The following is a 27,474-nucleotide window of genomic DNA, read 5'->3' as shown; positions in this document are numbered from 1 at the left end:
AATGTAATTTTTAATAAAAAGAATACATCCACAAATACAGAATTAAACATTAATTCTTAATCGTGCATTTAATACTAAACATAATCATTAAATTAAATTATTTAACTCAATAATACATCCACCAATCATTTTAAAAATTTATATTTGTAATTCTTAGCCTTATTATCCCATCGATACTTTTTCATATTTAATTTTCAACCTCGTCAACGAGTAGGCAGCAGCAGCTTCTCCTAACTGTCCCTTGGATTTTATTATTATTATTTTATAGCATTTATTCAAACAGGTAAACATGAATTTTGTTAATACATTTAATTATTTTACATGCAAAAGAATAAAGTATATTAGTTTTCGTAAGTAAAATTACAATAGTTTAATTTGATTATTTTTTTAATGATTAATTGAAAGTTAAAGAATTAATGAAATTGAAGTGGAGCATAAAATTTAACGCGTGAAAATAAATAAAATCCACATAATATTATAACGCATCAAAAATTAATATTATAAAGCACAATATATGAAAAGTTGAGTATAGTTTCAAAGCAAACAGAATCGTAATGTAAAATTTGGTAATGATTTGTTAGGTTTAACCAATAAAGATTATCTGCTTAATCTCTTTTTTTTTTTCAATTTCCCAGTTTTAAAATAACAACAAAAATAAAAAGCAAAAAACATGCAGCATCAATGTCGGATCCTGGACACGTGGCGAACACTCAATGACAGAGTTGGTTTCCTAGTTTGTCGCTTCATTTCTCCCAACTATTGTCCCTTAGAAACACCATTGGTACACGGAATACCAAACAATTTAAAACGAAAAAACAGTCAAATTCCATCATTTTTATTTTGTTTTAACCCCAAAGGAAACTTCATTTCACCTTTGAGTTTGATTAACGTGCCTGGCTCTACATTGGGTCTTTTTTTTTTCTTCAAAGGTCTGAACTTGGGATTTATCAATATCTCCACTATTTCATGGTAATGGGTTTTTTTTTTAATACCAACTTTGTTGATTTTTTATGTTATTTTTTGTATTTTAACAATGTTGATGATAATCTTTAGCTTTGTGTATAGGATTGTAGAATGTGGGACATTGGTAAATTCCAAATTCAATTTTTTTTCAATGGTAAACTGAAAATCTTGGCTTGTGTTCACTGTTTTTATCATGTTTTAGCTTATTTTTTAGTGAATATTTATGTTATTCGGATTCGGGTAAGAATTTGCTTATTATTTTGTAATACATGTTTGAATTTATTGAATACAAGTGTTAGCATAGACGAGTCTTGTTTCAATTCGTTTCTCTTTTGTGTTCTCTATGAAAATTTTACTATAGTAGTATATCATAAGTATAATACAAATACATGTTTGAACAACCGTATATCAATGTATTAATGATATTCCAATAGAAAGCAACATGGTTTATTATGCAGTAATATCAGTGTTAGCTCAAGATATTATATACATACTTATTGATTGTATCATTTGGTTTAGTTAGCTTAATTGTGTATGATTCTAACTATTAATGAATAATGGCTACCTTTTGTTTTTTTGTAAGAACACTGAGTTAGGTTCTGTCTTGTTTGTTCTAATGTAAAACATGCTCATTAATTGGAGTTAATTGTTTAACAGGATCGGTTTACACAAAATGTTAACGAGGGACCAAAATTTCTTACAACTTGATCAGGACTTGACAGCTCTAACATAACTGCTTGTCCCTTTTTTCGAACCAATGGCAAACAGTAACTACGAGAATCAATGTAAAGCTGATATTCCATCACTCCCTTGCACTTCCTTTTTGTTTGTTTTAACTAAATGGTTTAGTTTTTTATTTTCCTCCTTAGCTGGTGGTAACTTGTCCAATAAGAATTCTAATACTACAGCCGGAAATGTTCCTGGGGATGCACCACTCCGTGGTCCTCTCACACCATTATCCGGAGAAGAAAGGAGGAAGGCTTCCTCTGACTTAAAAAATCAGCGTAAGTTGCATGCTTCATTATAGTGCCTCCTAATCCATGCTCGATAATGTTGCATCTGCCATATTTTGCTATTCAAGTGCTATAAGTAATGTATGTATAGATTTAAGACGGTTCTAGTTAACTGGCTATTCAGTTTGATGGTCTAGTTATGCACAAGAATACAAAAATAACATGTATATTGAAACCGTATATATATGTGTGTGTATCGTTTACTTCATGCATGTATATGGCTAAATGCAATTATTTTGCCTGTTCATGTCTCCGGTTTACATTTTCTTGTTTTTCACCTTCTACAGAACAATCAACTACAGGACTGCATCATGGTGGACACAATTTTCATGAGGTGTTTCAATGGAAACAAGGGCGCTATGCTGATCTCCCCGGGGCAAAAATTTCAGAGATGATGAAGTCTAACAGTTTAGATGTAAGCTGTCAACATTCACTATGTTTAATGCCTTCCATTTTTTAATACCCCAAAGGATTTATTTGTATGTTTATAATGCCTTCTCTCGCGTTTTCTGCATGCAGAATGCTCCGACTCAGTCGCTTTTAAGTGTCGTGAATGGAATTTTGGATGAAAGTTTAGATAGAAAGAATGGTGAAATTCCTCATGTAAGGGGTATTTTAAGTTATACATTAAACTTTTATGTGAATGTGTAGCTCTCTTTACGTACGCATATGTATATTTTGGTATAAAAAACATGATGATGTTACGTTTGTCGCTCAGCGTGTAGCATGTCTCTTGAGAAAAGTTGTGCAGGAGATTGAACGACGTATATCAACTCAAGCCGATCATCTACGAACCGTAAATCCTATTCTAAATATCTCGCTTTGGATATTTTCTTGGTTTTTCTATGGATTTTTATGTGATTTATGGCCTGCAGCAAAACAATCTTTTCAAAATTCGAGAGGAGAAATACAAATCGAGAATCAGAGTACTTGAGACCCTTGCAGCCGGGAACGGTGAAGAGATTAAGGTTGGAAGAAAAAAAAGATTACTTGTTTAGATTCCAAAATGCATTTCTCTTTTAGTTGTAGATGCTAAACCGTGCGTATTTGATAACCTTATTTGTTACAGATTGTCACGGTTCATCCTCAGCAGACAAAGGTTCGAAGAAAAATGATTATTTCCCGTTGTTCAACAGCCTTGAACTGCTTTTGTCCTATATTATCACAGGCATTCATTATTAGCTATTGGTTTCCACATTGTTTATCCATTACTTATTGCAAAAATCTCAAATGACGTTTCTTTAAATGAAGTTACTAAATTAAACCAATCATGATCTCCTATCCTTGTTACATATACCTTTCAACACTATTTATATTTATATATTTCTCATGGAATCTTTTCTCTTTTTATGTAGACTGAGAGCCCCAAAGTGGAAGAAAATCAGAAAGTTGAGGAGAAGGTGAAGGACAAAAGAGAGTCGGTGAAAGAAACTGATAAACATGAAATCCATGAACATGAAACCAGTAAACATGAAATTGATAAACAAGCCATTAAACAGGAAACCGAGAAACACATTCGTGAAATTGCATCACTGAAACAAGAACTACAAATGGCCAAAACAATACACGAGCAGCAATGCTTGGAAATGCAAAAAGAGACTGAGGGTGTCAAGGCAGGACTTCAAGCGAGGTTAAACGAGCTCGAGTCCCTCCTAAATGATTCCAACAACAGAGTGAAAGAGCTCAAAACAAGTGCCAAGTCGAAATGTCAGAGTTGGAGCATGAAAGTGAACAACTACCAAAGTTTTATGGATTCTCAGTTTCATGCAATGCGGGTACCTATGGATTTCTACCATCTTGGATTTGTATTTTGTTCTTCAAACATCCTTCATACTAATTCGTATGAGTATTCAGGATTTAAGATTTACTTCCGATGCCATCAAGCAAGAACTTTTGAAAACACAGAAGAGCTATTTCGAGGAATTTAATCTATTAGGTACATTTCTTGTGGAAAAGTTTTGTCAGCTTGGATTGTTAGTGATAAGAGTTCTTATGAGAACTTTTTTCTTGTTCAGAAGTAAAGCTTAAAGCATTAGCAGATGCAGCAGGGAACTACCGTGAAGTTCTAAATGAAAACCGGAAGCTTTTCAATGAGATTCAAGATTTGAGAGGTGCCTATAAGTAGCTTCTATACTAAGTTATCAGCTTTTATTTTCTAACCCTTTTTTTATTTCCAGGTAACATTAGAGTTTTCTGTCGAGTAAGGCCATTTCTGCCTGGACAAAATGGAAAACAGACAATCGTAGAAAGTATCGGTGATAACGGACAGTTGGTTGTTACAAACCCGGCCAAGCCAGGGAAAGAGGGACAAAAGACATTTAAGTTCAATAAAGTTTTTGGTCCAGCTGCTACTCAAGGTTTTTATTTCTATTCATTGCCACATTAAATATTAGTTTGCGAAAACATTGCGATTATCTAATCTTAGAACTCTTTAACCAAGGACAGGAGAGGTATTTGCTGATATTCAACCTTTTATTCAATCGGTAGTCGATGGATATAACGTTTGCATATTTGCTTATGGTCAAACCGGTTCAGGGAAAACATATACAATGGTAAGGAACTAAGCATTCATTTGTTCTTAAGCGCATGAAGTTACACAAACATTTCGAACAAATCCCATTCATTTTTTCGTTTGGCATTTCCAGACTGGTCCTAATGATGCAACCGAAGAAGAATGGGGTGTTAATTTTCGAGCTTTGAATAATCTCTTCAAAATCTCTCAAAATAGAAGAAGTACCTTTCAATATGAAGTTGGGGTTCAAGTGGTAGAAATATACAACGATCAAGTGCGTGATTTATTATCAAATCGTACTGGTCCTGCAAAGAAATATCCTTTTTTTCACCGAATACATTCTCTTTTCGAGTGTTTTTACTTTCGATATTATTGTTGCGATATAGTTATCTTTCTGTTCCTTAATCCGCACACAATGGGGGTTACCAGTATCTCTCAACCTAATGGACTAGCTGTACCTGATGCTAGCATGCACCCTGTTCTATCAACCACAGATGTAATTGATTTAATTAATCTCGGGTTCAAGAATCGAACCGTTAGTGCTACTGCATTAAATGAAAGAAGTAGTCGATCACACAGGTTCGTATATTTAATCTTTTACAATACACATCTCAAGTTGGAATAATTCCTCTGGAAACGTATGATTTAGTGTTTTTGGTTATAGCATTGTCACTGTGCATGTTCGTGGGAAGGATTTGAAGGCGGGAAATTATATATACGGTAATCTACATTTGGTAGATTTAGCAGGTAGTGAAAGAGTAGATAGATCCGAGGTAACTGGTGATAGACTTAAGGAAGCACAACATATTAATAAATCTTTGTCTTCCCTTGGAGATGTAATTTTTGCTCTTGCACAAAAGAGCCCTCATGTACCATACAGAAATAGCAAGCTCACTCAAGTACTTCAAAGCTCTCTCGGTACTTATTTCACTATGTTCTAAAACTGTATGAAATCATGTCCGGGTTTTAGAATGATAAAACTGATATCATGGTTCGTCTAAATGGTTTTTTTATATATATTCCAGGAGGACAAGCAAAGACCCTTATGTTTGTGCAACTCAATCCCGATGTCACTTCGTATTCTGAAAGTTTGAGTACTTTGAAGTTTGCAGAACGAGTTTCTGGAGTTGAGTTAGGTGCTGCACGAAGTAGCAAAGAAGGGAAGGATGTTAAGGAACTAATGGAGCAGGTACGGTTTTGTTTTCCTCTTTTATTTCGTATACGAGTTTATAATTTTCAATATGGAACTTGACTGGATTCATAAATGCGTATGATCTTTTCATGGTTCGGCATATAACATTACCTGAAACGTGATACTATATAAAAGATTTTATGCTTTGTTGCAAATATTTGTGTTATAAGAAGTATTTGCAACATCTTTTGCGTACGCTTTTGTTTCAAAAAAGTCGGTTTAGAGGCACGAAATGGACCGGACAGATCGGTTGGCAATGGATGAATACATACCAAATGTACTTCATTTAGCTTTAGTAGATGGAATAGATGTTTCTTTGATTATGTTTCAGCAACAACTTTCCCTACGTTCTTCACTTGAATTATGGATACGGATACATACATACATTCATACATATATACACAACATAGAATCTCCATTCACGTTATTGTTCTCTAAGTTTAACCGCCTCTGCAGATGGCATCTCTCAAGGACACGATAGCTAAAAAGGACGAGGAGATTGAACGGTTGCATTTACTTAAAGATCTAAAAAACGGATACCCCGGGGTCGATGGTGAGCAGCCCAGAACAGGCTCATTGAGGTATGATTCTTCTTCCATCTATAGGCCAAAAACTCGGAATAGGCTTTTAGGACATACTGAGAAAACAGTTTCTGATCATTACAACTGGTTTCACAGTGATAAGCAGTCTGAAACTGGTTCATCGGACGATGAAAAATCCGAAATAACTGATGCTGCTCTTTCTATGGGAACAGAAACTGATGGCTCAGCTGAATACGTGCATTCCCCCGAAGGTGTATCTCTGGGGAAGTGAGTATCGGTTTAATGCTCTTTTAGCTTTAGTACAGATATAGAAATTTGCAATTAGTACATACATACACATAGACAGACATGTCTGAATGTGTTCGATGTTCGATGAAATCGAGCAGACTCTGAATGTGATCGTATTAAGCTATACTCAATGCAAGTTAACTTTCTGCAGGCCAAAGGTCGTACCAAAGGTCCGAGTTTTACAAAAACCTGCACAAGCAACACCAACATCAAAATCAGAATCTCCGAGAGCTTCTTCACCCGGTACGGAACTTTTCATACAAAAATTAGACCTTTTTATATGGTATCATTCTAAAGTTTTCTCTTTTATTTATCTTTTCAGCCATTAAAAAGACTCTCAGCTCGAGTTCAAATTTGGTTAAGCCTGTTGTGAGAAAAAAGGTGTAAATTAGATACGCAAAAAAGTTGCAGTTGGTCACAACAATCCTTGTTTTATAGTCTTGAGGCTGTATTTATCATTGGTCTTTGGAGTTATTAATTGTATACCATATGATATATATGGTAGCCCGTTTTGGATCCAACTGGAATTGGCTACAAAATTTTATTTCTTTTTAAAAAGTATAATTCTTTTTTCTGGCGCCCTTGGATCACCACTGTAATTGATGTTTATTGGAGTATGTACATATGTACAAAATTTGTATGTCTTCTAATGATGGCTCCTTTCTAATTCACTTCTATTACCTCATTGTAATTTCGTGAAATTTATTTTCGAGATTTTATTATATCATATATGTAATTTAATTTTTAAATATGCCTAAATTTTAAACAGTAATATAACAATAATTTTTTAATTAATTTAGATTTTTTTTTAATAATAACAAATCCTCTCACCACCTTTTTTCCAAATTAAAAAAAAATACATTTTCTAACTTCAATATAAACTCAAATATTACCTTTTTTCCGTATGTTTTTTCTTTATTAAGAGATAAAACAACATCATCATCTCCTAAACATTAAAAAATAATATATCTAAAAAATAAAAATATTTTTTGAATAGTTCTAAAGTAATGATGACACAAAACACAATAGATTTTAATATAATCAAATCTTATGTCTCACGGATAAAAAAAAATTGAAGACCAAGCTGAAAAAGTTAACAAGTTTAGGAACTAAATAATAAATATTGCATTTACTTTTTATATTCCCGCCCTACTTGGTTGACAGACTTATATTTCCCGCCAGAACAGAAACTAAACGATAAATCCGTCGGTATTGATCTAACTTCAAAAGCTTTCTGTTACCATCTCTCGGACATATACCGACGGTTTATGTTGCTTTTCGTGTCTAAAAACTAATCCTAAACAAATAAAAAATCCCAACCCTAATCTTATTTACCCTAAAACCAAAATCCGAAAAACCCCCTCCTCAGTTTTTTGTTCCCCTGCACCTTCGCAACGCCCGATAGCTCTCTTCAAAGGAAAAAGGGTAAAATCAGCATTCGAATTTCGTTTAATAAGCATTTTTTATTCGCATTTAATATTCTTTTATAATTATTTTTTCCCTTTTCGATTATAGAAATTGGTTTGAAATGGCGAAACGCAAACGCCGAAATATTGTTCCTGCGAATCGCAGAGCTGAATCTAATGTTCAACCTCAAAAGCATCAATGAATGCCACCACAACATGAACAGAAATCTCTGGAGCAGCTTACTTTTGGTATATATCCAAACACCAATTGGAAAATTAATCATCATGTTCATGTATCCTTAGTTTTTTTTTTTTGAAATTATTTCTTTTTTCTTTATGTATATAACATTACAGAAGTTCAAGGACCGAATAAAAAAGGGCGTGGTGGTTGTGTAGGAGTGGTTGCTTCTTCGTCTCGGATAAGGCTGGTCCTTCGCATTTTCAATCAATGCAAAGAAATGAAGAATGGGAGGAATTGAAAGCTGCGCTTCGAAGACAGAATGAAGTTGTGAAGTTGATTTTATCTTCTTTTTTTAAAAGCAGTTTCCTGGCGAAGATCTGAATAATCTAATGTTTGCCACTTCTCGCTTGCTTAACAAAAAGGTATGTCTATATATCGTTTCATTCATTCAATGTTTGTGATGAAATGAGTATCATATATGTTGAAATCTTCATTTATTTTTATTAGGCACCCGATGCTAGTAGTGCTATTGAACCCTCTTCTTCTAGCAACAATGAGAATGAGTCCATTCACCATCACTCTAATCAAAATGAAAATGGTAAGCTCCTCATGCCTATTGGAACGTTGTCTGTTTAATTCGATGTTGCAATGCAATGTGAGTTTCTACAGAAATGGTTCGTGCACAAATTTTATTGAAACTCAGTGTTGTAACATGAATTTCGAGCCTTGCATACTGATTTTTATTGGATTGATAACTAAAATAAATGAACCTTAAACTTAGTTAATGTAAGATTCAAGCTTTGATAGGTGAAAATTCCAGATATGGGATAGCCTTCCCTGTCCCAAGAACAGAACACAAGCCTTAATAATATGCAAAATGCTGTAGCCTTCCCTTCTTTCTTATTCATTAGTAGTGCCATAGAAAGCTTGCAAGCATACAATTGCTGGCGTGTTATGCCATGGAGTTGGCTTATTGATGCCTTTGTTGGACACGTATTGGTGCTAATACTCTCCCGAGTAGAAGTAATGTTGAGAGGAAGTCACTCTCTAGGCCGGTCTTGGACCCTTAATGGAAGTATTGTTCTCAGGATGCCTATGCTCGTTTTTAGCCCCAGGTTTTTGTCTCCGGACTTTACGGAAAGCTGTCGACGAGTTCACAGATTTTAGTGGGGGTTCAAATCCATGCCCTTAAAAGGCATTATTGGGCAAGAACACTACCACTTGGTATTATTGGATCAAGCACTCCCACTAAACTCCGTGAACCCGTTGAGGACTCTCCGTTGAGTCGGGAGACAAAAACTGGGGACTAAAATCGAGCATAGATATCTTGAGAACAATACCTCTGTTTGAGGGTCTGATCAACCGCTCAAAGAGTGACACTTTAAAGACTTCTTCCAATAAGAAAGCCGATCTCTTCCAAGATCATCTCTTGTTTATAAACAATGAGAATTATTATATTTCATTGTTTCCTATTTAGAGCAATGGCATTTTGCTTGATAATAGGGACTTGGGATACCCTTTTGCTTGGTATTTTTGAATTGCTTCAAAGGGCAACAGCTGTGTTGGTGAAATATTGTTTTTATGCCATTGTTTTCAACACATTGACAGTGTCAATTTGTCTATTTGGATATAGGGAATGCACCATAAAAAGAGTGGCAACTGTTTTATATTCTTGTAAGAAGTTTAGAAATCTATGTCTGTGACAATTTTTTGTGTTTAAGTTGTACCTTAATCTTTTGGATACATGTTTTTCATCTTTGACTGAACTTTGAAACCGTGTTTTGTTCGAAACTCCTATTCCTACCTTGTAATTGTAAATTATAAATTCGGCTATGTACTGAATTAAAAAATAGTCCAATTAATGATACTTTCAGGCATTGGGTCAACCCTTTAAATTGAATTATTTAGTTAAAAATTATAATTATTAGTTAATAAAATATTTATTTAATTTGATAATATGATCTTGAATAAAGAGAGATATAACATCTAGAAATTAAAGTCAAAGAGATGAGCGAAAGCAAGCAGCTTTGACCCTCCTGTATATCCTTCTTTCAACAATCTTTTCAACCTTTTTGCCTCTGATGAATTTTTTTTTATGCATTGGAAACCAATTATTTTGTGAGATTCAATTCATTATAAAGAATTTGAAATTTTGAATAAAGGAAAAAAATGTAGTTAGGAAATTAATTTAAGCACCTGCATGGTTTCCATATCGTCTGAATCTGAGTTGAAGTCATAGCATGCACTTGCTGCCGTCAATTTCATTGAAAGAAACTGTAATATTTCATATACATGAAAGATTATAATCATGCGGTTGGATTTAATTTTGAAAAAAAATTATTTTGCAAGAAAATGAATTTTCGGATAAACCGAAACTAAATTAATTTGAATCGATATTCGGTTTTTTTGTTTCCTGTTAATTTATCAGCCATTCATACATGCATATGTACATGTATTGACTATATTGTCCTTCGCTTGAAAAATGGCTTGAAAGCACGAAAATTGTGAATAAATGATGTGTTTGTTTTTCAACGTACCTCGATCTGGTTCTGCAAGAACTGGACATAATTGATTATCTCGTCTAACATTACTGCCATCCCCATATTCTGCAGATTATCAGTACATCAGAATAAAAAAAATTATGTACGATCTTTGTTGTTTTTGCTATACTATATGCATGATGCAACTCGAAGCATAATATTATAATAATTACCCTATAGCACCCTGGGACTATATCTTGCAAGCTTCTTAGTCTCTCATTTATTTTCCCTCTTCTAACCTGTTTGGCAGAAAAGAAGATGCTTCATTTTCATTATCGACCTTTGAAGTGTTGTTCTTCAGACAGCCAATTCGGTCCCCCAACAACTAAAGGCGTGTTACAGTTTTGTTCTCAATTTTCACGTTGTGTATAATTTATGGAGGGGACGTCTTAATTGATGGAGATAGGTACCTGCAGGATTTGAGAAAGATATCTATATAGGACGTGTGAATATAATGGAATTACATGAGCATCCCGCGACTCTACCTACCAACCAAGGTGCTTTTAAGCATTGGTTGGTGGTTTGAGTTGTCCGGCATTCAGATAACTCCATTATTATTCTTACGCCTTATATAGACACCTTTTCTGAGTTTTGCAGATACTTATTTACACCAGTCAAGACATCTCTTTCCATGAATTGTATACAGCTCTACATGGAGGTTAGGGATAAAATCATGACGCTGAAGCAATACATTTAGTTGCTGAGGGGCCGAGTCAGCTACTTGAAGAACGACACTTCGAAGACTTCTACTGAAGTACTTGGTACCCAGCAATATCGAATTTCATGAGAAAGGAAATTGAGTTATAAGTATATAACCCTTTCTGCAACACAGTGACTATTAGTAGCTTGACCTCGTCTAGCTCTAACATGAACCACTTCTTTTGGTTTATCTTCTTCCTTGCCATTGTTTTTTGCTCTGTTCCCTCTTCCTGGATTCTTCAAGACAGTAAAACCAAAAAACACTAAAAAAAATGAAAAGAGAATTCAAGAAAATGATTTCAGAACATCATATACGTGTTTACGTTTCTTATGTTGATCTCAGTTTCATAAACATGGGGAGACGATGAATTCCAGAAACTAGTTTCCCATGCGAAATCCAATTCTTTTCTCTTGTGGGTTTCTTCATGGAATTCATTTCCAGGTCTGAAAATTGGCTGAGAAACTGATGGTACTGAATTGTGGGTAAAATCTGGTAAGTTATTATCTTCTTCTCGCCGGTTATTAATGGTTGGGATATTTTGAGCTTGATTGTTGAACAGGTTGTTGTCAGTGGTGGAGAAAGGTGAAAAGCTTTGATAATTCAAGGATTTTAGTTCAGGGAATTGGTCAAGTAATTCCATGGTAGGATCAATATCCAAGAATGTGAAATCAGCCATGAGTTTTTTTGCTTTTTTTTTTTTTTGGAGGGTGGGAATACAATCGAATGGGTGTTTCGGATGATAAGAAATGGGAGTAGTATTTATAATGTGAGATCAAAATTTAATGCATGATAAAACTCGAAGTTGGACCCGAAATTGAGAAGGTTTATATAGAGGAGAGCATTCGGCCTTTTAGAAAATTACATCAGTTTTTTTTTATTAGACCTATTTAATTGATTATAATCTATTCATCAAATTAAAACTCAACAATCAACATAATTAAATTAACTTTAGTTCAGTGAGTTAATCGACTTTAATTATTTGGCTTAAATGATATGTATTAAATTAAGTTAAACTTTTAGTCGAATTAATTTAAAATTTTAACAATAGATAACCAATTAAAATAACCACACAAAATGCCTAAATCAAAATAAACTAAATCAATTAAGTTAATTTAATTGAAAATTGCTCTCCCCAGAGTTTTAAGTAAAAATATTAGATTTAAAAAATAAATTTAGGTAAAAGTTTAAAAAATATAAGTTAAGCTTAAATTTAAACATCTAAAGCTTGAGCTTAGTTCGAGCTGATTTAGAATGGGCAAGCTTAAAATAATATGAGATTGGACTTGATTAGTCTTGTCTAAAATTTTAATTAATGAATAATATAATATTATTAATTGTTAAATTAAAAATATAAATATTTTCAAAAGAAAAAAAAGATGAGCAAGCGTAAAAATAAGTTTAGGTTAATCATTTTCAATGGATAGGTTTGGACAAGCAAGTCTAGAATCACTTTCAATTAATCATTCATAAAATTCATAAAATGTGTTAATAGCATACTTAAGCCCAATTTAATATTAGCTCATAAACACCTCTACATGCATGTAAATATTTGGTTAAAATGTACTTCTAGTCTTTATACTATTCATACATTTTGAATTTAGTCCTCTTGTTTTTATTTCAATGAATTTAATCCTTTTATTTTTGGATTTAAAAATACAAATTTAATTATTAATACCGTTAAAATTTATCTATTAAATCCAGGTGTTGCATGACACCAAGTGAATTTTTTTTTATTTCAAAATATCACACTAATAAATTTAATAAAAAACTTTAACAATATTAACAATTGAAATTACATTTAAAATTTTAAAATAAAAAAAAATAAATTACTTAAAATAAAAAGCACTAAAATTCAAAATTTACCAATAATACTTTAAATGCATAGCTTCCATGCAATCATTTGATCATATTTGATAACTTGTGTAGATATGTTTTATATTTTTTTATCTAATCATGTGAACATATCTATAAAAAAAAAAGGAAAAAAAAAAAGCTTTACTTGACTACAAAGACATAAAAGTGAAACTAAACAATAAAAATAAAATAATCTCAGCTCCACTCATCAGAAAATTGACCCCATTTACTCTTCCTTGTATATTTTACAAATAGTTATAATCGAAATTTGTTATTTGTATTTTTTAATTTTAATATAAAAATAAAATTCATACAAATAAAATACTCGATATAAATTTTAGATTTACCTTTCAATTAAGTAATTAATGTTGGCTTCTTTTGTGCCGACCGCTTGAAGCTTAACGCGGCCAACAATAATATTAGCAGACCAAGTTGCATGGGCACGTTGTCCTTTTCCGATGTCGTTTATGCCTATATCCTTTAGTTTCGTGTCCATATATAAATAAACATAAAATAGTATATTCTAATTTAGAATTTTTTTAAATAATACAAATAATTATGTAAAATGTGAGTTATTTTAAGTTTTTATCATTTAAATTTTATATTTGACTTAATGTTATTCAAATTTAGGTTTTTTTTCCAATTTATTTATTTTAATTTTAAATAATTTAATTAATCAATCAATTTGTGTTTAAATGAATTTCTATTCAACATAGGAAATGGAATTAGACATTATAAAATTTTATTTAATTTTAAGTATTGAAACATGCCATAAAATATTATAAAGTATTAACTCTGAATTCAATTTTTCTTATGAATCCATTATAAATTCAAGGTAAATCGCACTTCAATGAGATAATATTTATGAAATTACATAAATAGTAACAATTTTAAAATAAAAATAAAAGTATATATAAATTAATTTAATTATACTTTATATAAAAACTTAAGTCGGATCAATTCAAGTAAACTATTCGGATAAATTTAAAATAATTTATTCAATCAATTTTACATTATTGTTGAATTTATTTATTTATTTATCAAATCACGTTTAAATTAGAAAAAAGAGGAATCAAAATTTCATAGTCCCTACTAAAAGCATAAATCGATAGGTTTCCATTAAAAACAAGACAAGATAAACAGTAGCAGTTTAGCTATAGATATATATAATTTTAAAAATAATTTGTAAAATTGAAGCAAATTTGGATAGTGTTTGAGGAATTTAACAGAAAGTAGGAAATTGGTGGCTCAATAATAATAATGACGATAGATTCCCATGGTACCAAAACTCTTAACAATTTAAGCAACCCATTTTACTCAATTTTAAGTGTTCTTCCACCCAAAATAGGATTTGTTTGACTTTAGGAATATAAATTTTTTGAGGCATAAACACTTGGAAGTAAGTACACGTTAGTTCCAAGTTATGGGGACCATAACTACGACAATCTTTAACACTATGTTTGGTGTGATGGAGAAAAAAGAAATTAATATTATTGTTATCAACATATACATATGATCATTTTTATCTAATATGAAAGTAAATACGTAACTGTGTTTTTTTATTTTTTAAAATATGTATAATTAAATAAAAATTAAAAATTTATATGTATAATTGAAGTAAAATTAATTTTTTATATGTATAATTGCATCAATTGAAGTTCATGTATAATGTTTTATAAATTGAATCAAAGTTGATTATTTGAGATTTATAATAAAAAAATTAAATTAAGGGTAAATTATGAAATGTCACTAAATTATTAGTAAGTTTATATTTTGGTCATTTAATTTTAAAAAAAAGTTATAAAATGGTTTTTGAACTATCTGAAAGTTTTCATTTAAGTTATTGAACTATTCAATAGTTTTTATTTAAATCATTGGGCTGTTAAATTTTTATTTTTCAAAAGTCTAGTTAGCAAGCTTAAAGTGACAATTCGACAATTGGTACAATAGATCATTATTCATTGACAAATAGTATAACATATTTTAGATCTAAGTTAATCTAACGGCCAATGTCAGAGATCGGAGAAGAAAAGTGTTTGGAAATTGGTTTGAAAATTCACGATGTTCAAAGTTGTTTCATGAAAAAAAAATTGAACTATAAACGTGAAGAGAAAAAAAAGCTTTTGATTAGTGCAGACGCTACGGACAAAAAATGCCATACAATAACGAATTTAACAACCTAGTGACTAAACAAAAAATTGAATAATTCGGTGACCATTTAACTTTTTAAAATTGAGTAACTAAAATGTAAATTTATTAATAGTTGAGTGACGCTAGATGTATTTTACGCTTTTTAAAACCTGCTTAAATTCCATGTCTTGGGCCTTTATATCTTTGGATCTTAAAATTAAAATTGGACTTTAAATTAGATGCGGGATGCGTATTGATTTCAGGACGTCAATTTGCTAAATAATTTTGGGCTTTGGAACTCAATAATAGGCCCACCAATATTCATTTCAATTTATTTTCTTGTTAATTATTTAAGAATTCAGATCAAGTATCATTTTCTTTAACGAATACATATTTTATATGCTCAGGAATCAAATAATTTTATATTCAATTAAATTTTCTCGTTAGATGTTAATGAAAAAGCATAATATATATAATTTATGAAGTCAATTTGAAATACTTGTGCCTTGAATGCAACATTCTTCTCTCGCTCTATGTCGCCGCCTTCGTCTCTCTCTTCCACTCTCAGAACTAAAAAAAGCCTTTAGCTTTTCGCTTCGAGAGAGACCGCAATCATGTTGGTTTACCAGAATCTCCTCACGGGAAATCGAGAATGGGATGCTAAAGTGGGTCATGCAACCAATCCTTCTGCCGAAGGTGGTGATGACTGATGACCAAGCTGTGAAGGTTGTTCACATTGTCGACCCTTTTAGGCTTTAGAAGCAACCCCTTCTGACGAGAAGCAGTTTGTCATGTTCATGAACAAGTTAATCAAGAACTTGACATCGGAATTGGAGGCGAAGAAGAAAGAGACCTTCAAGAAAAATAATGAGGGAGCAACCAAGTTTTTGCCTTTCAAACTAAACGACTTTCAATTTTGAGTCCGAGACGACGGGTGATCAAGGGCGAAGCTAGGAAAAAAATTATTTATATCTTTATAATTTTAAAAGATTAAATTAAAATTTATTATTTTAAGGTATTAAAATTTAATTTTATCTTTATTAATTTAAATTTTTTAAAAATTTAAAACATCATAATGATAAAATTCCTATTTTAATAGACTATGGGCTTCCTAACACCCTAAATCTGCCTCAGCGGGTGATTACTGTTTGCTTACTATAAGAACGGTGCTGTTGACACAACATTTTTGTACTTTGCAGGAAGAAAAAAAATGCAACATTCTTTAGGTTAAGATCCTTCCAACTTTCTTCTTATTTCAATACACTTACTAGTGTTATGGGTCGTGGATCAAAGTCTATAATTAATACACATGATATTGCTTAACAAGGTCAATTGATTAAAAGAAATTTATTTAACCCACTTGACTTAACTCGATTCGTGAAACAAATGGAAAAACTTATCTAATTATAAACAATCGGAGAAAGTCATCTATTTATCTAATGAAATACTTCACTAAAACTAGTTGAATATATATAATCCTAAAAGATTTTGTAAAGTGTTTAAATTCCACAATATTCTTATACTTATAAATAAACGTAATCTTTATGGTTAATATAATTTAAACTGTACTGATGATTGATTATTTTATTAGTTACAAATATTTTTAAAGATAATTAAAAAAAAGTTCAATATAGACATATAAAAATTTATTTATTTATTTTTTGAGTAAAAAATTTAAAATGGAACATGACTTCGAGTATTAATAGTTAATTGAATATATATAAAAACCCTAGCGAAACGGGCCACTTCTAATGTCACACTATAAATTAAGTATTTCGATAGAAACCCTAAAGATTTTAACTGAGCCGCTTATACTTCTCTCTCGACTCTATCATTCTTCGCCAAGGTACGCCACCTTTCATTTTCCTATTACTTGCTTCATCGCCTAGAAATTGCGGGAATTTGTTTGAATTTGTAGTTTTGAGATTATTTGTTTTAGCTTGTGCCAAAATTTGTTTGGAATCCATAAAATTTCGAGTGTATGTATGCAGATTTCGGTCTTGTAAATTGCTTTTTTGTAAACAATTAACAACCACTTAGATCGATGAGATTTATGTAATTCTATGAGCAGCGTCGATGTGTGATAAGCTGTTTTTTTCCCCCTTCTATTTAGGAATTTGTTGTCAAATGAGTGTAAACCATTTCTAGTGGAAATATTCATTTATTTCCTTTCATAGAATAGAACATGTAATTTGAACGGATTGAATGAAGGTTTTATCAATTATTAAACTTGTTATTGAATCTTGAAATTGGTATAAATTGAGCTATAGTTCCAGAAGTTGGATCTTAGTTTAATATTTAGTTAAATTAGTAAGGCATTTTACTTCACCTATTCTTTTTTCAGTATGATTTTGTAATTATATTTTTATGTATGGAAACTGGTTTGAAATTTTTTTATTTATGAATCTTACAATGCAGATCTTGAAGATGTATACGTCGATGAAGAAGATTCACAAAGATAAGGATGTTGAACCAACCGAATTCGAGGAGTCTGTTGCACAGGTTTTAAATTACTCTTAAAATTTTTGAATTTGTAAAGTTCTTGAGAATGTGCAATCCCGGGTGTGATTCCATTATTTGTGCATGTAATTTTGTAACAGGCATTCTTTGATTTGGAGAATACCAACCAGGACCTGAAAAGTGACCTCAAAGATCTTTACATTAATTCAGCAGTGTAAGAATGTTTTGTTGGGATCCAGTAACTGTAAAGTTACTTCTGTATTTATCAACCATATGACTATATTACTTATTCACTTGCAGCCAAATCGATGTTTCTGGGAGCCGAAAAGCTGTTGTTATCCATGTCCCCTACAGATTGAGGAAAGCTTTCCGTAAGGTTCATGTTAAGCTTGTGAGGGAACTCGAAAAGAAGTTCAGTGGCAAGGTGAGGAATGGGCTAAGCTATTTTTTTCTTCAAGTTGGGGGCAGTTTAAATGAAATTTGGAAGTTGGTCATTTAGACATTGCAGTTCAACAAGAAATGAGACATATGTCTTTGTGAATCCCTTGTTTGATATGCAGTTACTGTTTATCTTAAGTTTTTATGTTGTACTCTTTGTGATGAAGTTGGAATGTTTTTATTGATATGCTTGATGTATGCATCTTCTTGTCTTTAAGCTTTAACTTAGTTCATGCGTCTGTTTTAGGATGTGATTCTTATTGCCACTCGAAGGATATTGAGGCCTCCAAAGAAGGGCTCAGCTGTTCAGAGGCCACGCAGCCGTACACTGACTGCTGTACACGAGGCAATGCTTGAAGATGTTGTTTTACCTGCTGAGATTGTCGGGAAGCGTACTAGATATAGAATCGATGGATCGAAGATAATGAAGGTACAATACTGCTGCAATGCAATTTTCTTTTGTTCTAATACTAAAACAGTTTGGTAAATGTTGCTCATTCATTGTTTGGCACCCTTTTTGTACAGGTCTTTTTGGACCCCAAAGAACGAAACAACACAGAGTACAAGCTCGAAACCTTTTCAGCAGTTTACCGGAAGCTCGCAGGGAAGGATGTTGTGTTTGAGTTCCCAGTTACAGAGGCATAAAGAAGGCCTTTTTAAAAGATATGACACCTTCTGTCTGGTCCTTTTACCCTTGAAACTTCTTTTTGTGAGGGTATTTAAAATTTTGACATCGACATTTATGAGTTGCTAAACTAGGAGAGAAAGTGTCATGGTGAATTTATTTTCTTTGTTATGAACGTATATTTCACTATTGGGTAATGGCATTTAATTATGTAGGTTTGTTAGTTTGAAAAGGTTTTCGTTGGTTCAAGCTAATGAATGACTTAATTTTCTTATAAAATCCATTTTACTATGCTTTATCTCATCGAATGATCATCGTTCCTGGAACCAAAAAAAAATGGTTTAGCAAATGAAAAAGCCTCTGGGACAGTTCGTAGATCAGTAAGGTGTTTTTTTTAATTACGGTAGAGAATGCAGTTGGTCATGATCTTGATTTTGAATGGATGTTTATTGTCATTCAACGTGTGACTACCACGAAAATGACACCACCCCATTTGAAAGGGGGCAAGAGGGCTAGACTGACTCTTTACTATCAAAGACCATCGACGGTGGCACTCAAGATGTTCGGTTGCTAGAGATGAAATGAAAGTAAGAAAATCAAAACCATGGTGTGGTGATTATTTACTCCATTTCTTAATTATGTGTTTGGAGATTTGATTTTTTTTTATGGGAATAGAATACATGTTATGATAAATTGTTTACTTGCTGTAAGAAAATTAGTTATTGATAATAGATATCTTAATTACAATAAAAAAGTAAATAAAAAAATTGAAGAGAGAGGTGGAAGCATAAAGTGAGGAGGCAAAAAGTGGAGGTTGTGGAGGGGTAGGGAAAATTTAAGCAAAAAAATGAATTGGATAACCACTTATTTTAGTAACTTTGTGACTAATCATAAAGGAAAAGAAAACAGAGGCTGAACATGTGTCAACTAGAGGGACCAAAAGTGATATTTACCAAAATTTCTGTAAAATACAAAAATAATACTAAACACGTGCCAAGTGAGAATTTCCTTTGATATATATATTATAGATTAAAATATCTCTATATTATTAAAAGTTTGATTGAATTTGTACCACTTAATCAATTAAATTTCGATTGTGATATTACTTTTTTTTTTTTACTTTTATAAGGAAACAACAAATATTATATAAGGGCAATTACTTGGACAAAATATTATTTTAAGAATATTTAAATTTTTTAAATTTTTATAAAAGTGATTATTTGGTACATATATAGTAAAAATTATTTTCTATAAGTAGGATTAAGATTTTGTCACATGTTTTTTTTTAAAAAATTATATATAATTTAAAGACATATATTAAAATTTATGGAGTTAAAAATTTCCATTACTAATCTGTAAAATAATATTTTTAATGTAAAAAATAGTGATCATAAAATTTGAACACAAGAAATCATAATTCTTATTAACATTTTTAAATAATATTATTAATATTAAAATAATTAGTTTATAATACATTATCATTTCTATTTAACATTTTTAGCAAGATATTAATATAATATATTTTTTGAATAAATTGTTAAAATAATAGTTGCAATAAAATTTTAGAGTTAAAATATTAAGGAGAAGGGGATGAAAAGGTGATTTTACATCTATTTCTCATCATCATACTATTTTCATTCTTATTCCGTTTCGGTCAACTGAATCTTGTAAAATCCCATACACCAAACGTACCCTGAAAATATATAATAAAATGTCGAAATAAGTGTCCCTGCATTTCCATAATTGCCCCTAACCGGTAGCAGAATGACTTTTCCTCTTTCAATCCTATCCCTTCCTTCTCTCCCGATCCGCCGTTGACGACCCCTTTCGAAGCTTCAAGGCTCTCCGAATTCATTACCGAATCGCTGATCCGACGGATGTTGTATTGATAATTGGAAAAGGAAACGAAAGGGAAGGGAAGTTTTGAAGGAGAAGAAGAGAAGGGATGATGTCCTCGACGGAAAGAATAAACATAGCGGCGAGTGCGCAAAGACTTGATGTTGATAATCGGATCCCCCTCCGCTATTACTACCGAATTGCCGACAATATTCTCAAACAGGTTTCTTTTTTAAGAATTTAAATTTTTATATTTTCATGTTAAATTAGTTCTGTATTTATATTGTATCTTATGTGCTGTTTGTGTTTCCAAATTTTGGTAATTTTTAGTTGATTAACTGACTTAAACCTCGATTGGATATCGCTGTTGGTTCTGGTTCCTAAATAGTTAGCAAAATAGGGGAAAAGATAGTGGAAAGTAGAATTTTAAAGATTTCAAATGAAAAAAATAACTATAATGGAACGCCAATGTAACATGATTGTTTTAGCAAAGTCATGTTCTCTATGAAGAGTGTAATTTTGTTTATCTTTTAATTATTGAGAAGTATTTGCATTTTTGTATGTAAATCAAAATTTTATGTTTGTTTCTGGAAGCCACAATCAAAGAACTAAAGCTGGGATATGATGTAGCTTTCAATGGATGGAAAGTTTTAATTACTATAATGCCAGAATGGATAAAAGATAACGGTAAAGAGTATGGAAGTTTGTGGTTAAAATTGATGCTGATGTACACAATTTATCTCGTGGAATACTATTACCCTGAATTTCCAATTAAAGTTGAAATATGCATTCTTGTCTTTTGGTTGTGAACTTGATGCATAAATGGCACTTACTTTCATGAAAGTTTTGGTTATTAATTATTAAAGAGGGAGTGTTTAATCTTAAGGGGCTATTTATGTGTTCATACCGATGTTTGTTTAGTCTTGTATAGCATTTCCATTTACTAAAACGTGGAGTGTAATATGAGAAGTTAGGCTTGTATTGAAGCTAAGAAATGTTGAAAGTGAAATAAGTTTGAAAAAGTAGCAAAGCATTTTGTCTGTGATGCAAATTGTTAAATTGTTCTGAGAATTGAACGCGAATTATTTAGAACTTGCTGAAAGGAGTGCTTTGGATTTGGAGTGTTGATGACTCTGTTGGGGTTTGTTCTTTAGGGTTTAATGCATATACATTACTGATTGGACTGCCACGTAAAGGTGCAACATTAGATTCTTGCTTATCTTTGTTAAATATTTTGGTGGTCATACTTTATGCTTGCCTTAAAATTATTTTTTTAACATCACTATGCTTGTATGCTATTTCTTAATATATCAAATTATTGCCTTCTTGCTCTAAATGGTCTGACTTTTATAATATACTCAATGCTATTTAGGCTGACATCTTTCGAGCTGAGAAGAACATCATAGATCTATACATCATGCTTCTAAGGTTTTCAGGGTGAGTGAGACAAGGACACTTCATTGTGGATTATTTGATAATTTTAGTATTCCTTTAAAATGTATGTAAGGCTACTTGTACCCCTCCTCACCTGCCCTTTTTATTCAGTTTGGTTTCTGAAACAATACCATTCCATCGAGATTATAGAGCATCACTACAAAGCCAAAAGGTCTACTTGAAAAATGTAATTACTTCTCTCTCCTTGATTTCCCCTCTTTACTCGCATCTGTTATAGGTTGAAAGGTTTGATATGAAATTTGATTTTCAAAATTTTTCTGTAGAGACTACTCAATGCCTTGAATGAGCTAGAAGAATTGAAGCCAGCAGTGCAGCAGAAGATCAATGAATTAAACAGAAGATATACTAATCAAAGTAATTCGTTACAGCAATCTGCTGTTAAAAACCAGAGTTTAACATACTATGGTATGACAAAGGTACTGTTAGTGCTTCTTTATTCTGCTAATGAGCTGTTACTTTAATTTTTTTTATGATTGCCTCTTGATCACATAGTCCGAGTTAGTTTTTTTTTTTATAATTGTATCTACACAATTCTAATTTATTTGTAGATTCAGATTTAAAATGAATTCTGTTGTTAAATTGCAGGCAGTTAAACCAGCTGCGCGAGAATTTAATTCTTATGGTCCAATAGCTCAGCAATTATCATATTCTAAACCAATGGAAGAGCAGTTCAGGTGGATGTAAGTTACTTTCTTAATTTTAGGGTTTCCAGTATTGTTCCTTAGAGTTCAGACCTTGAAATAAAGAGTTGGTTTCAGCACCTGAACAGGGTAGAAAGTTCTTCTTTGGTCTTTTCCCCATCCTGCTCATATCTAATATTTGGTTGCTGCAATAGACAACTCCAAGTGATTACCTAGTGTTGCATGTGCAAAACTCTTTTCTTCTGTTCAACTTTATGAGTCTTTTGCTTATGCCTTTGTACTTTTAATTTCCTTATAGGAGGATTACTGACTGTTCTATATGCCAGTATCATTTCTTGATACTGAATGCATCAAAATGGATATTTGAAAATGAGGAAGTTACAATGGAATTGAATTTGGAATTTAATTCTGTACTGTTACAATTTTCAAGCTTTAGGAATTGAATCTAGAGTTTAACCTCCAGAGTTTAGTGCATGCTACAATGGAAAAGTGTTTTTGAGAGCCCTTCTTTTGTTGCTTATTTTAGGTCATTAAACCTGATGCGTCCAAAGGACGAAACCCTCTCCAAACATTCTATTCTGGGTCCAAATGGGCTTTATGGGCAGTGGCAGCCTCCTAAAACTAATATACGGGTATGATGGTATCTTCCTAATTATTTGGTCCTCACAAAGAAACTTGGCTTACATAAGTTTTCTTACAGCAGGTGCAATATCCAAGCAATATTGACCTGACTCCAATTGAATTTCCAAGGTCCGCTCCTTTTTTAGTTTTGGGAATGTGTAATTGCTTATTGTTGATCACAGTTACATTGATTGAATTGATGTTAAAGGAAAATAAGATGGTTTCTAGAGGCATTGAAGGATTATTTTATAGAAGCATATTGGTTTTGAAGTAAATTTGAAAAACTCCAATTGTGATGCTATTATCTTTTTCTTTATTTATTTTGATTGTTTTGAAGAAATTCGTGAATACTTTTCTATCTGATGGTCTTCATGTGTAAACAGTTTGCAGCAGGCTATAGAAAATAAACTTCCAGACAAAAGTGATCATAGCAACTCAGAACCTGAAGCATCAAGCATAGAATCAACTGTTACTGTTGGCAATTGTGAGAATAGTCAGAAGTCTCATGTGGATGAACCTTGTCCAATGATTTCTTTTGAAGAATCAGAAACAGCTCCGGTTCATATAAATGTTACCAGACAGCCATCTCCTCCTCCTGTACTTGCAGAAGTACAGGATTTGGTTCATGCAATATCTCCCCAGGTGAAGGAGACAGATTGTAGAATAGATAACCCCTCAACGGAAGCTCTTGTTCCTTCTGAATCTCCTCTACAGTTGCACATTGTAAGTTTTTATGACATCTTTTGTTGATGTTTATTCTGTGTTATCTTCATCTTTTCATGTTTATATCCTCAACAAGCCTGACTTTTCTTGACTTGCCATTTGTTGTTCAGTCAACAACAATGATGGAAAGCTTCATGAAGCTGGCTAAATCAAATACAAATAGGAATTTAGAAACTTGTGGTGTTCTTGCAGGTTCACTTGTAAGTACTGATGCCTTAAGACATTTTGTTGATCTGCACATAATGTAATACTGAAGTTTTATTGTGATACTGGTCTGCAGAAAAATAGGAAGTTCTATGTTACAGCACTTATTATCCCAAAGCAGGAATCAACATCTGACTCAGTATGCTTGTCTCATTTTGAATTACCATATCTAAATTCAATATTTTCGTCAATAAAAAATTTCATTTTTTTTTACTCTTGTTTTAGCGGGTTATGTGATTCCTATTATTACACTTTCTTTTTTATTAGTGCCAAACAACAAATGAGGAGGAAATATTTGAAGTACAGGATAAGAGATCTCTCTTTCCACTGGGTTGGATTCATGTAAGTGTTTAATAATCTACTTAACCTCATATTTTAACATCTGCTCAGTTACAAATGGATTTTGCAGTTGGGTTTTAGGTGAGTTATACACATTTGTGTTGATGAGTGAACTTGATAACCTAAAGGGTCGATAAATCCTTGTTTGTTTTTCCTAAGTTCTCTACTTTTGGAAGATATTTGTGCGGATCTTATGTCATATATATGACTATACAACATCATGTATCGCAACATAGTTTTCAAATCTGTTCCTTTTTCATAATTGACATTTAGCATTCCTGATAACATATTTTCAAATGATATCTTTTTATGTTTGTATCCTCAGACACATCCTACGCAATCATGTTTCATGTCATCAATTGATCTCCATACTCACTACTCATACCAGGTATGTGCCTTTTTGTATCATTATAAAACTAGTGTCTGTTACAGATTTTGGTTCATTTGTAAATATTTTCAGCTATTTCATTTTTCATTGCTAATGTCATTTTGGTCATTAGTTTGTACGGTAAAATACACAAATAGTTACCCAACTTTTGGAGTTCGGGTGACGTTTTTATTTTGGTCAACCGATTATGAAATCTAGTGTTTTAGTCAGTAACATTTAGGTTTCTATGGTCACTCAAAAATAAGTCACAAATAACATCATGACGCAGTATGCACGAATGATGCTGGTGACATGCCATGTGCTTGTCACAAAAGTGCCACGTGATGTGGCAGTAAAATAAATAAAAACTTCTGTTTTTCTTTACATCTTCTCTTCTTTCAGTGATAGAATTTTATTTTGTTTTTGTTTTTTTCCTTCCCCGTCTCTGAACCCTCTTACTCGTCTCCTTCACACTAAACTAACTTTCAGATTTTGTGGTGGCATCAAATGTCCTCTATCCGATTTCCAGATTTGGTAGGACAGAAGGAATTTCAGTGTTTAATATAAGTGGTTAAACCCGTTTCTAGTGAAAACACTAACCATCTGTTTTGAAATCGTGCTTCATATTTGATCCAGGGTGTTCAAACAAGATCCTCAGAATCGATTGGTCCCGTGTTCTTATTTTTTAAACTTTCTTATTTTCCATGGTTTCCCAATGTCTATGTAACCGAAAATTGCACGGCGGTCTTTCTGAACCTGTTTTTAGATGTTCTTTTAGCATTCTGCTTATGAAATTAGAAAAGGAGATTAGTACCCCGTAGAACCACGTTTTCTCCTCCCTGGGATTTTCTAGAATATGGTTTTAAACATTTGGAAGGGTTACTTTCAGTGTACCGATCTAAAAATACCCTGCTTTTGTGTTGTCCTTTCTCTTAGTAACTTTGTATCCACATTTTAGCGGTAGAGAAGCCAATGTGTGTTTTCTTATTGTTATTTAAGCGTTCTGAAGTCGTTGTTTGTGTATCTAGATTATGTTGCCGGAATCTGTAGCAATCGTAATGGCACCAAGAGATGCTTCGAGGTGGGAAGCATATTATTATATGATTAATCAATTTTTTATCCTTTTTTCTATGTGTCCAGTTACCGTTAACTTTTCATCATTCCAAGTGCAGAAAACATGGAATTTTTCGTTTGACTACTCCGGGTGGGATGTCCGTCATTAGACAGTGCCAGAAACGTGGCTTTCATCCACACATTCAACCTCCAGATGGTGGCCCCCTTTACAGTACATGTACAGATGTGTATATGAATCCGAATCTGAACTTTGACGTCATCGATCTTCGATGATCTCACAATCATAGCCATCATATGTGCAAATGGTTGATTGACCATCAGTAAGTGTAAAAAGTGCCTGTTTGTTTAAAAGGAAAAGAGACATTTGAGAAACAAGACTGTATACCATAGTATTTGCATGTTTAGGAAAATACGGATTTGAGGGGGGGGGGGAACAAAACATCAAGTGGCTTTGGATTCCATTCTTTTGTTGTATTAAACAAGAGAAATTCTAATTCATTTGAAGTTGAATTGGATTTTTTGTAAACCCTAATTTTCCTACGGGGTTTTTAATTTAAAACAAAGGAAACCAGGGGTTTTCTTTAAAAACAATCTATAAAATCAGAAGTATATGACAAGGTTCTTTGAATTAGATCGGCCGGTCGGATTGATTGGGTTGGGGTGTCAATTCAGAGAAGGGTATTGAACTAGTTAATCTATTGAATCGGGTAAAAAATTGGTCGTAGTAGAGAGAGTTGAACTAAATTTTTTATATATATTTTTTATTTTTATGAATTTAAGTGAACTGGAAGCCTTAACTATATGGTTGAATTAGCTTTCGTCCAACTATGTAGTTAATAGGCAATTAACAGATCCCGATTTTGGAAACTATCGAGTTGGTTCTTTCTTTTGCTGGCGCTATCCAAAATGTAAAAAGAAGTTGAAGAAACCCTCTTCAGATGGGATGTCATTTTTTGTGGAATAACATTGTATAGTTAATTGGTATTGTTACTATTGTAGGAATTCAGAAAATGTAAGCTTGTGCGAGATTGAGAAAAAATTATGGATAAAAATAGGTATTATATAAAAAAAAGTTAACTAAATTAAATTAAATTTCATAGTAATCATGCTTTAATCGCCCAAATTAATGTCATTATTGGTTATCTAAATTAACCTCGGGTCTGTTAAAACAATAAATAAGTTACAAAATTAAACTGTTTTTCCTTTTATTGATCGTTAAGTAGATGTTCGATTTTGTGTTTACTAAACCGATTTGATGATTCAATTTGACTTCATCTTTTCAGCACTGAAAAAGCAATCCTTCAAAGAGTGATTAATCGAAATAGTGAACACCATACCAGTAGGAATAACGATTTTGATCTGATATTGGT

General features: G+C 32.2%; 4 protein-coding genes and 1 long non-coding RNA gene across 15 annotated transcripts; 4 read left to right on the top strand and 1 right to left on the bottom strand.

The window, feature by feature from the left end:
- The first annotated feature begins 783 nt into the window (after positions 1-783).
- Positions 784-7,181, top strand: LOC107904658 (kinesin-like protein KIN-14P). 7 transcript variants are annotated; one of them, XM_041080429.1, is made up of 22 exons: positions 788-969; positions 1,066-1,117; positions 1,621-1,748; positions 1,833-1,967; positions 2,264-2,391; positions 2,496-2,579; positions 2,695-2,772; positions 2,852-2,944; positions 3,046-3,075; positions 3,332-3,751; positions 3,831-3,912; positions 3,992-4,087; positions 4,154-4,333; positions 4,422-4,528; positions 4,622-4,803; positions 4,903-5,067; positions 5,153-5,406; positions 5,514-5,677; positions 6,137-6,261; positions 6,358-6,489; positions 6,662-6,753; positions 6,833-7,181. In XM_041080429.1, the coding sequence occupies exons 3-22, from the start codon at positions 1,721-1,723 to the stop codon at positions 6,895-6,897; spliced, it is 2,640 nt and encodes an 879-aa protein (XP_040936363.1). In that variant the 5' UTR covers positions 788-969; positions 1,066-1,117; positions 1,621-1,720; the 3' UTR covers positions 6,898-7,181. The 7 variants fall into 7 exon arrangements, 6 of the variants coding, with proteins under 6 accessions (XP_040936361.1, XP_040936358.1, XP_040936360.1 ...); XR_005904693.1 differs by having other exon boundaries at positions 784-969; positions 4,622-5,067; positions 6,435-6,489; positions 6,833-6,883; XM_041080424.1 differs by having other exon boundaries at positions 787-969; positions 4,622-5,067.
- A 436-nt stretch (positions 7,182-7,617) lies between these two features.
- Positions 7,618-9,984, top strand: LOC107904660 (uncharacterized). Of its 2 annotated transcripts, XR_005904695.1 has the most exons (5): positions 7,618-7,935; positions 8,026-8,165; positions 8,271-8,519; positions 8,605-8,695; positions 9,731-9,984. It is a non-coding gene; the product is annotated as an uncharacterized lncRNA (long non-coding RNA). The 2 variants fall into 2 exon arrangements; XR_005904694.1 differs by having other exon boundaries at positions 7,628-7,935; positions 8,605-9,820.
- A 37-nt stretch (positions 9,985-10,021) lies between these two features.
- LOC107904659 (transcription factor BEE 3) lies at positions 10,022-12,154 on the bottom strand. 2 transcript variants are annotated; one of them, XM_041080430.1, is made up of 6 exons: positions 11,660-12,145; positions 11,454-11,573; positions 10,811-10,876; positions 10,635-10,703; positions 10,294-10,371; positions 10,022-10,175 (listed from the first exon to the last, which is right to left on the bottom strand). In XM_041080430.1, the coding sequence occupies exons 1-6, from the start codon at positions 12,011-12,013 to the stop codon at positions 10,161-10,163; spliced, it is 702 nt and encodes a 233-aa protein (XP_040936364.1). In that variant the 5' UTR covers positions 12,014-12,145; the 3' UTR covers positions 10,022-10,160. The 2 variants fall into 2 exon arrangements, with proteins under 2 accessions (XP_040936364.1, XP_040936365.1); XM_041080431.1 differs by lacking the exon at positions 10,811-10,876 and having other exon boundaries at positions 11,660-12,154.
- A 4,888-nt stretch (positions 12,155-17,042) lies between these two features.
- Positions 17,043-19,058, top strand: LOC107904662 (40S ribosomal protein S7). The gene is made up of 6 exons (XM_016831106.2): positions 17,043-17,167; positions 17,740-17,823; positions 17,922-17,995; positions 18,082-18,205; positions 18,467-18,649; positions 18,745-19,058. The coding sequence occupies exons 2-6, from the start codon at positions 17,749-17,751 to the stop codon at positions 18,862-18,864; spliced, it is 576 nt and encodes a 191-aa protein (XP_016686595.2). The 5' UTR covers positions 17,043-17,167; positions 17,740-17,748; the 3' UTR covers positions 18,865-19,058.
- Positions 19,059-20,395: 1,337 nt separating this feature from the next.
- Positions 20,396-26,732, top strand: LOC107924005 (AMSH-like ubiquitin thioesterase 1). 3 transcript variants are annotated; one of them, XM_041080421.1, is made up of 14 exons: positions 20,396-20,903; positions 22,053-22,117; positions 22,226-22,301; positions 22,399-22,551; positions 22,721-22,815; positions 23,303-23,408; positions 23,477-23,526; positions 23,781-24,120; positions 24,231-24,320; positions 24,401-24,463; positions 24,592-24,666; positions 24,989-25,051; positions 26,059-26,111; positions 26,203-26,732. In XM_041080421.1, exons 1-14 carry the CDS (start codon positions 20,790-20,792, stop codon positions 26,375-26,377), a joined length of 1,518 nt encoding a protein of 505 aa, XP_040936355.1. In that variant the 5' UTR covers positions 20,396-20,789; the 3' UTR covers positions 26,378-26,732. The 3 variants fall into 3 exon arrangements, with proteins under 3 accessions (XP_040936355.1, XP_040936356.1, XP_040936357.1); XM_041080422.1 differs by having other exon boundaries at positions 20,437-20,903; positions 23,480-23,526; XM_041080423.1 differs by lacking the exons at positions 23,303-23,408; positions 23,477-23,526 and having other exon boundaries at positions 20,492-20,903.
- Positions 26,733-27,474: the final 742 nt, after the last annotated feature.

The sequence above is a fragment of the Gossypium hirsutum genome, chromosome A11, assembly GCF_007990345.1.
Source record: "Gossypium hirsutum isolate 1008001.06 chromosome A11, Gossypium_hirsutum_v2.1, whole genome shotgun sequence".
Lineage (NCBI taxonomy): Eukaryota > Viridiplantae > Streptophyta > Magnoliopsida > Malvales > Malvaceae > Gossypium > Gossypium hirsutum.
Note: the sequence above shows the minus strand (reverse complement) of the source record. Positions and strands in the feature narration are given on the sequence as shown.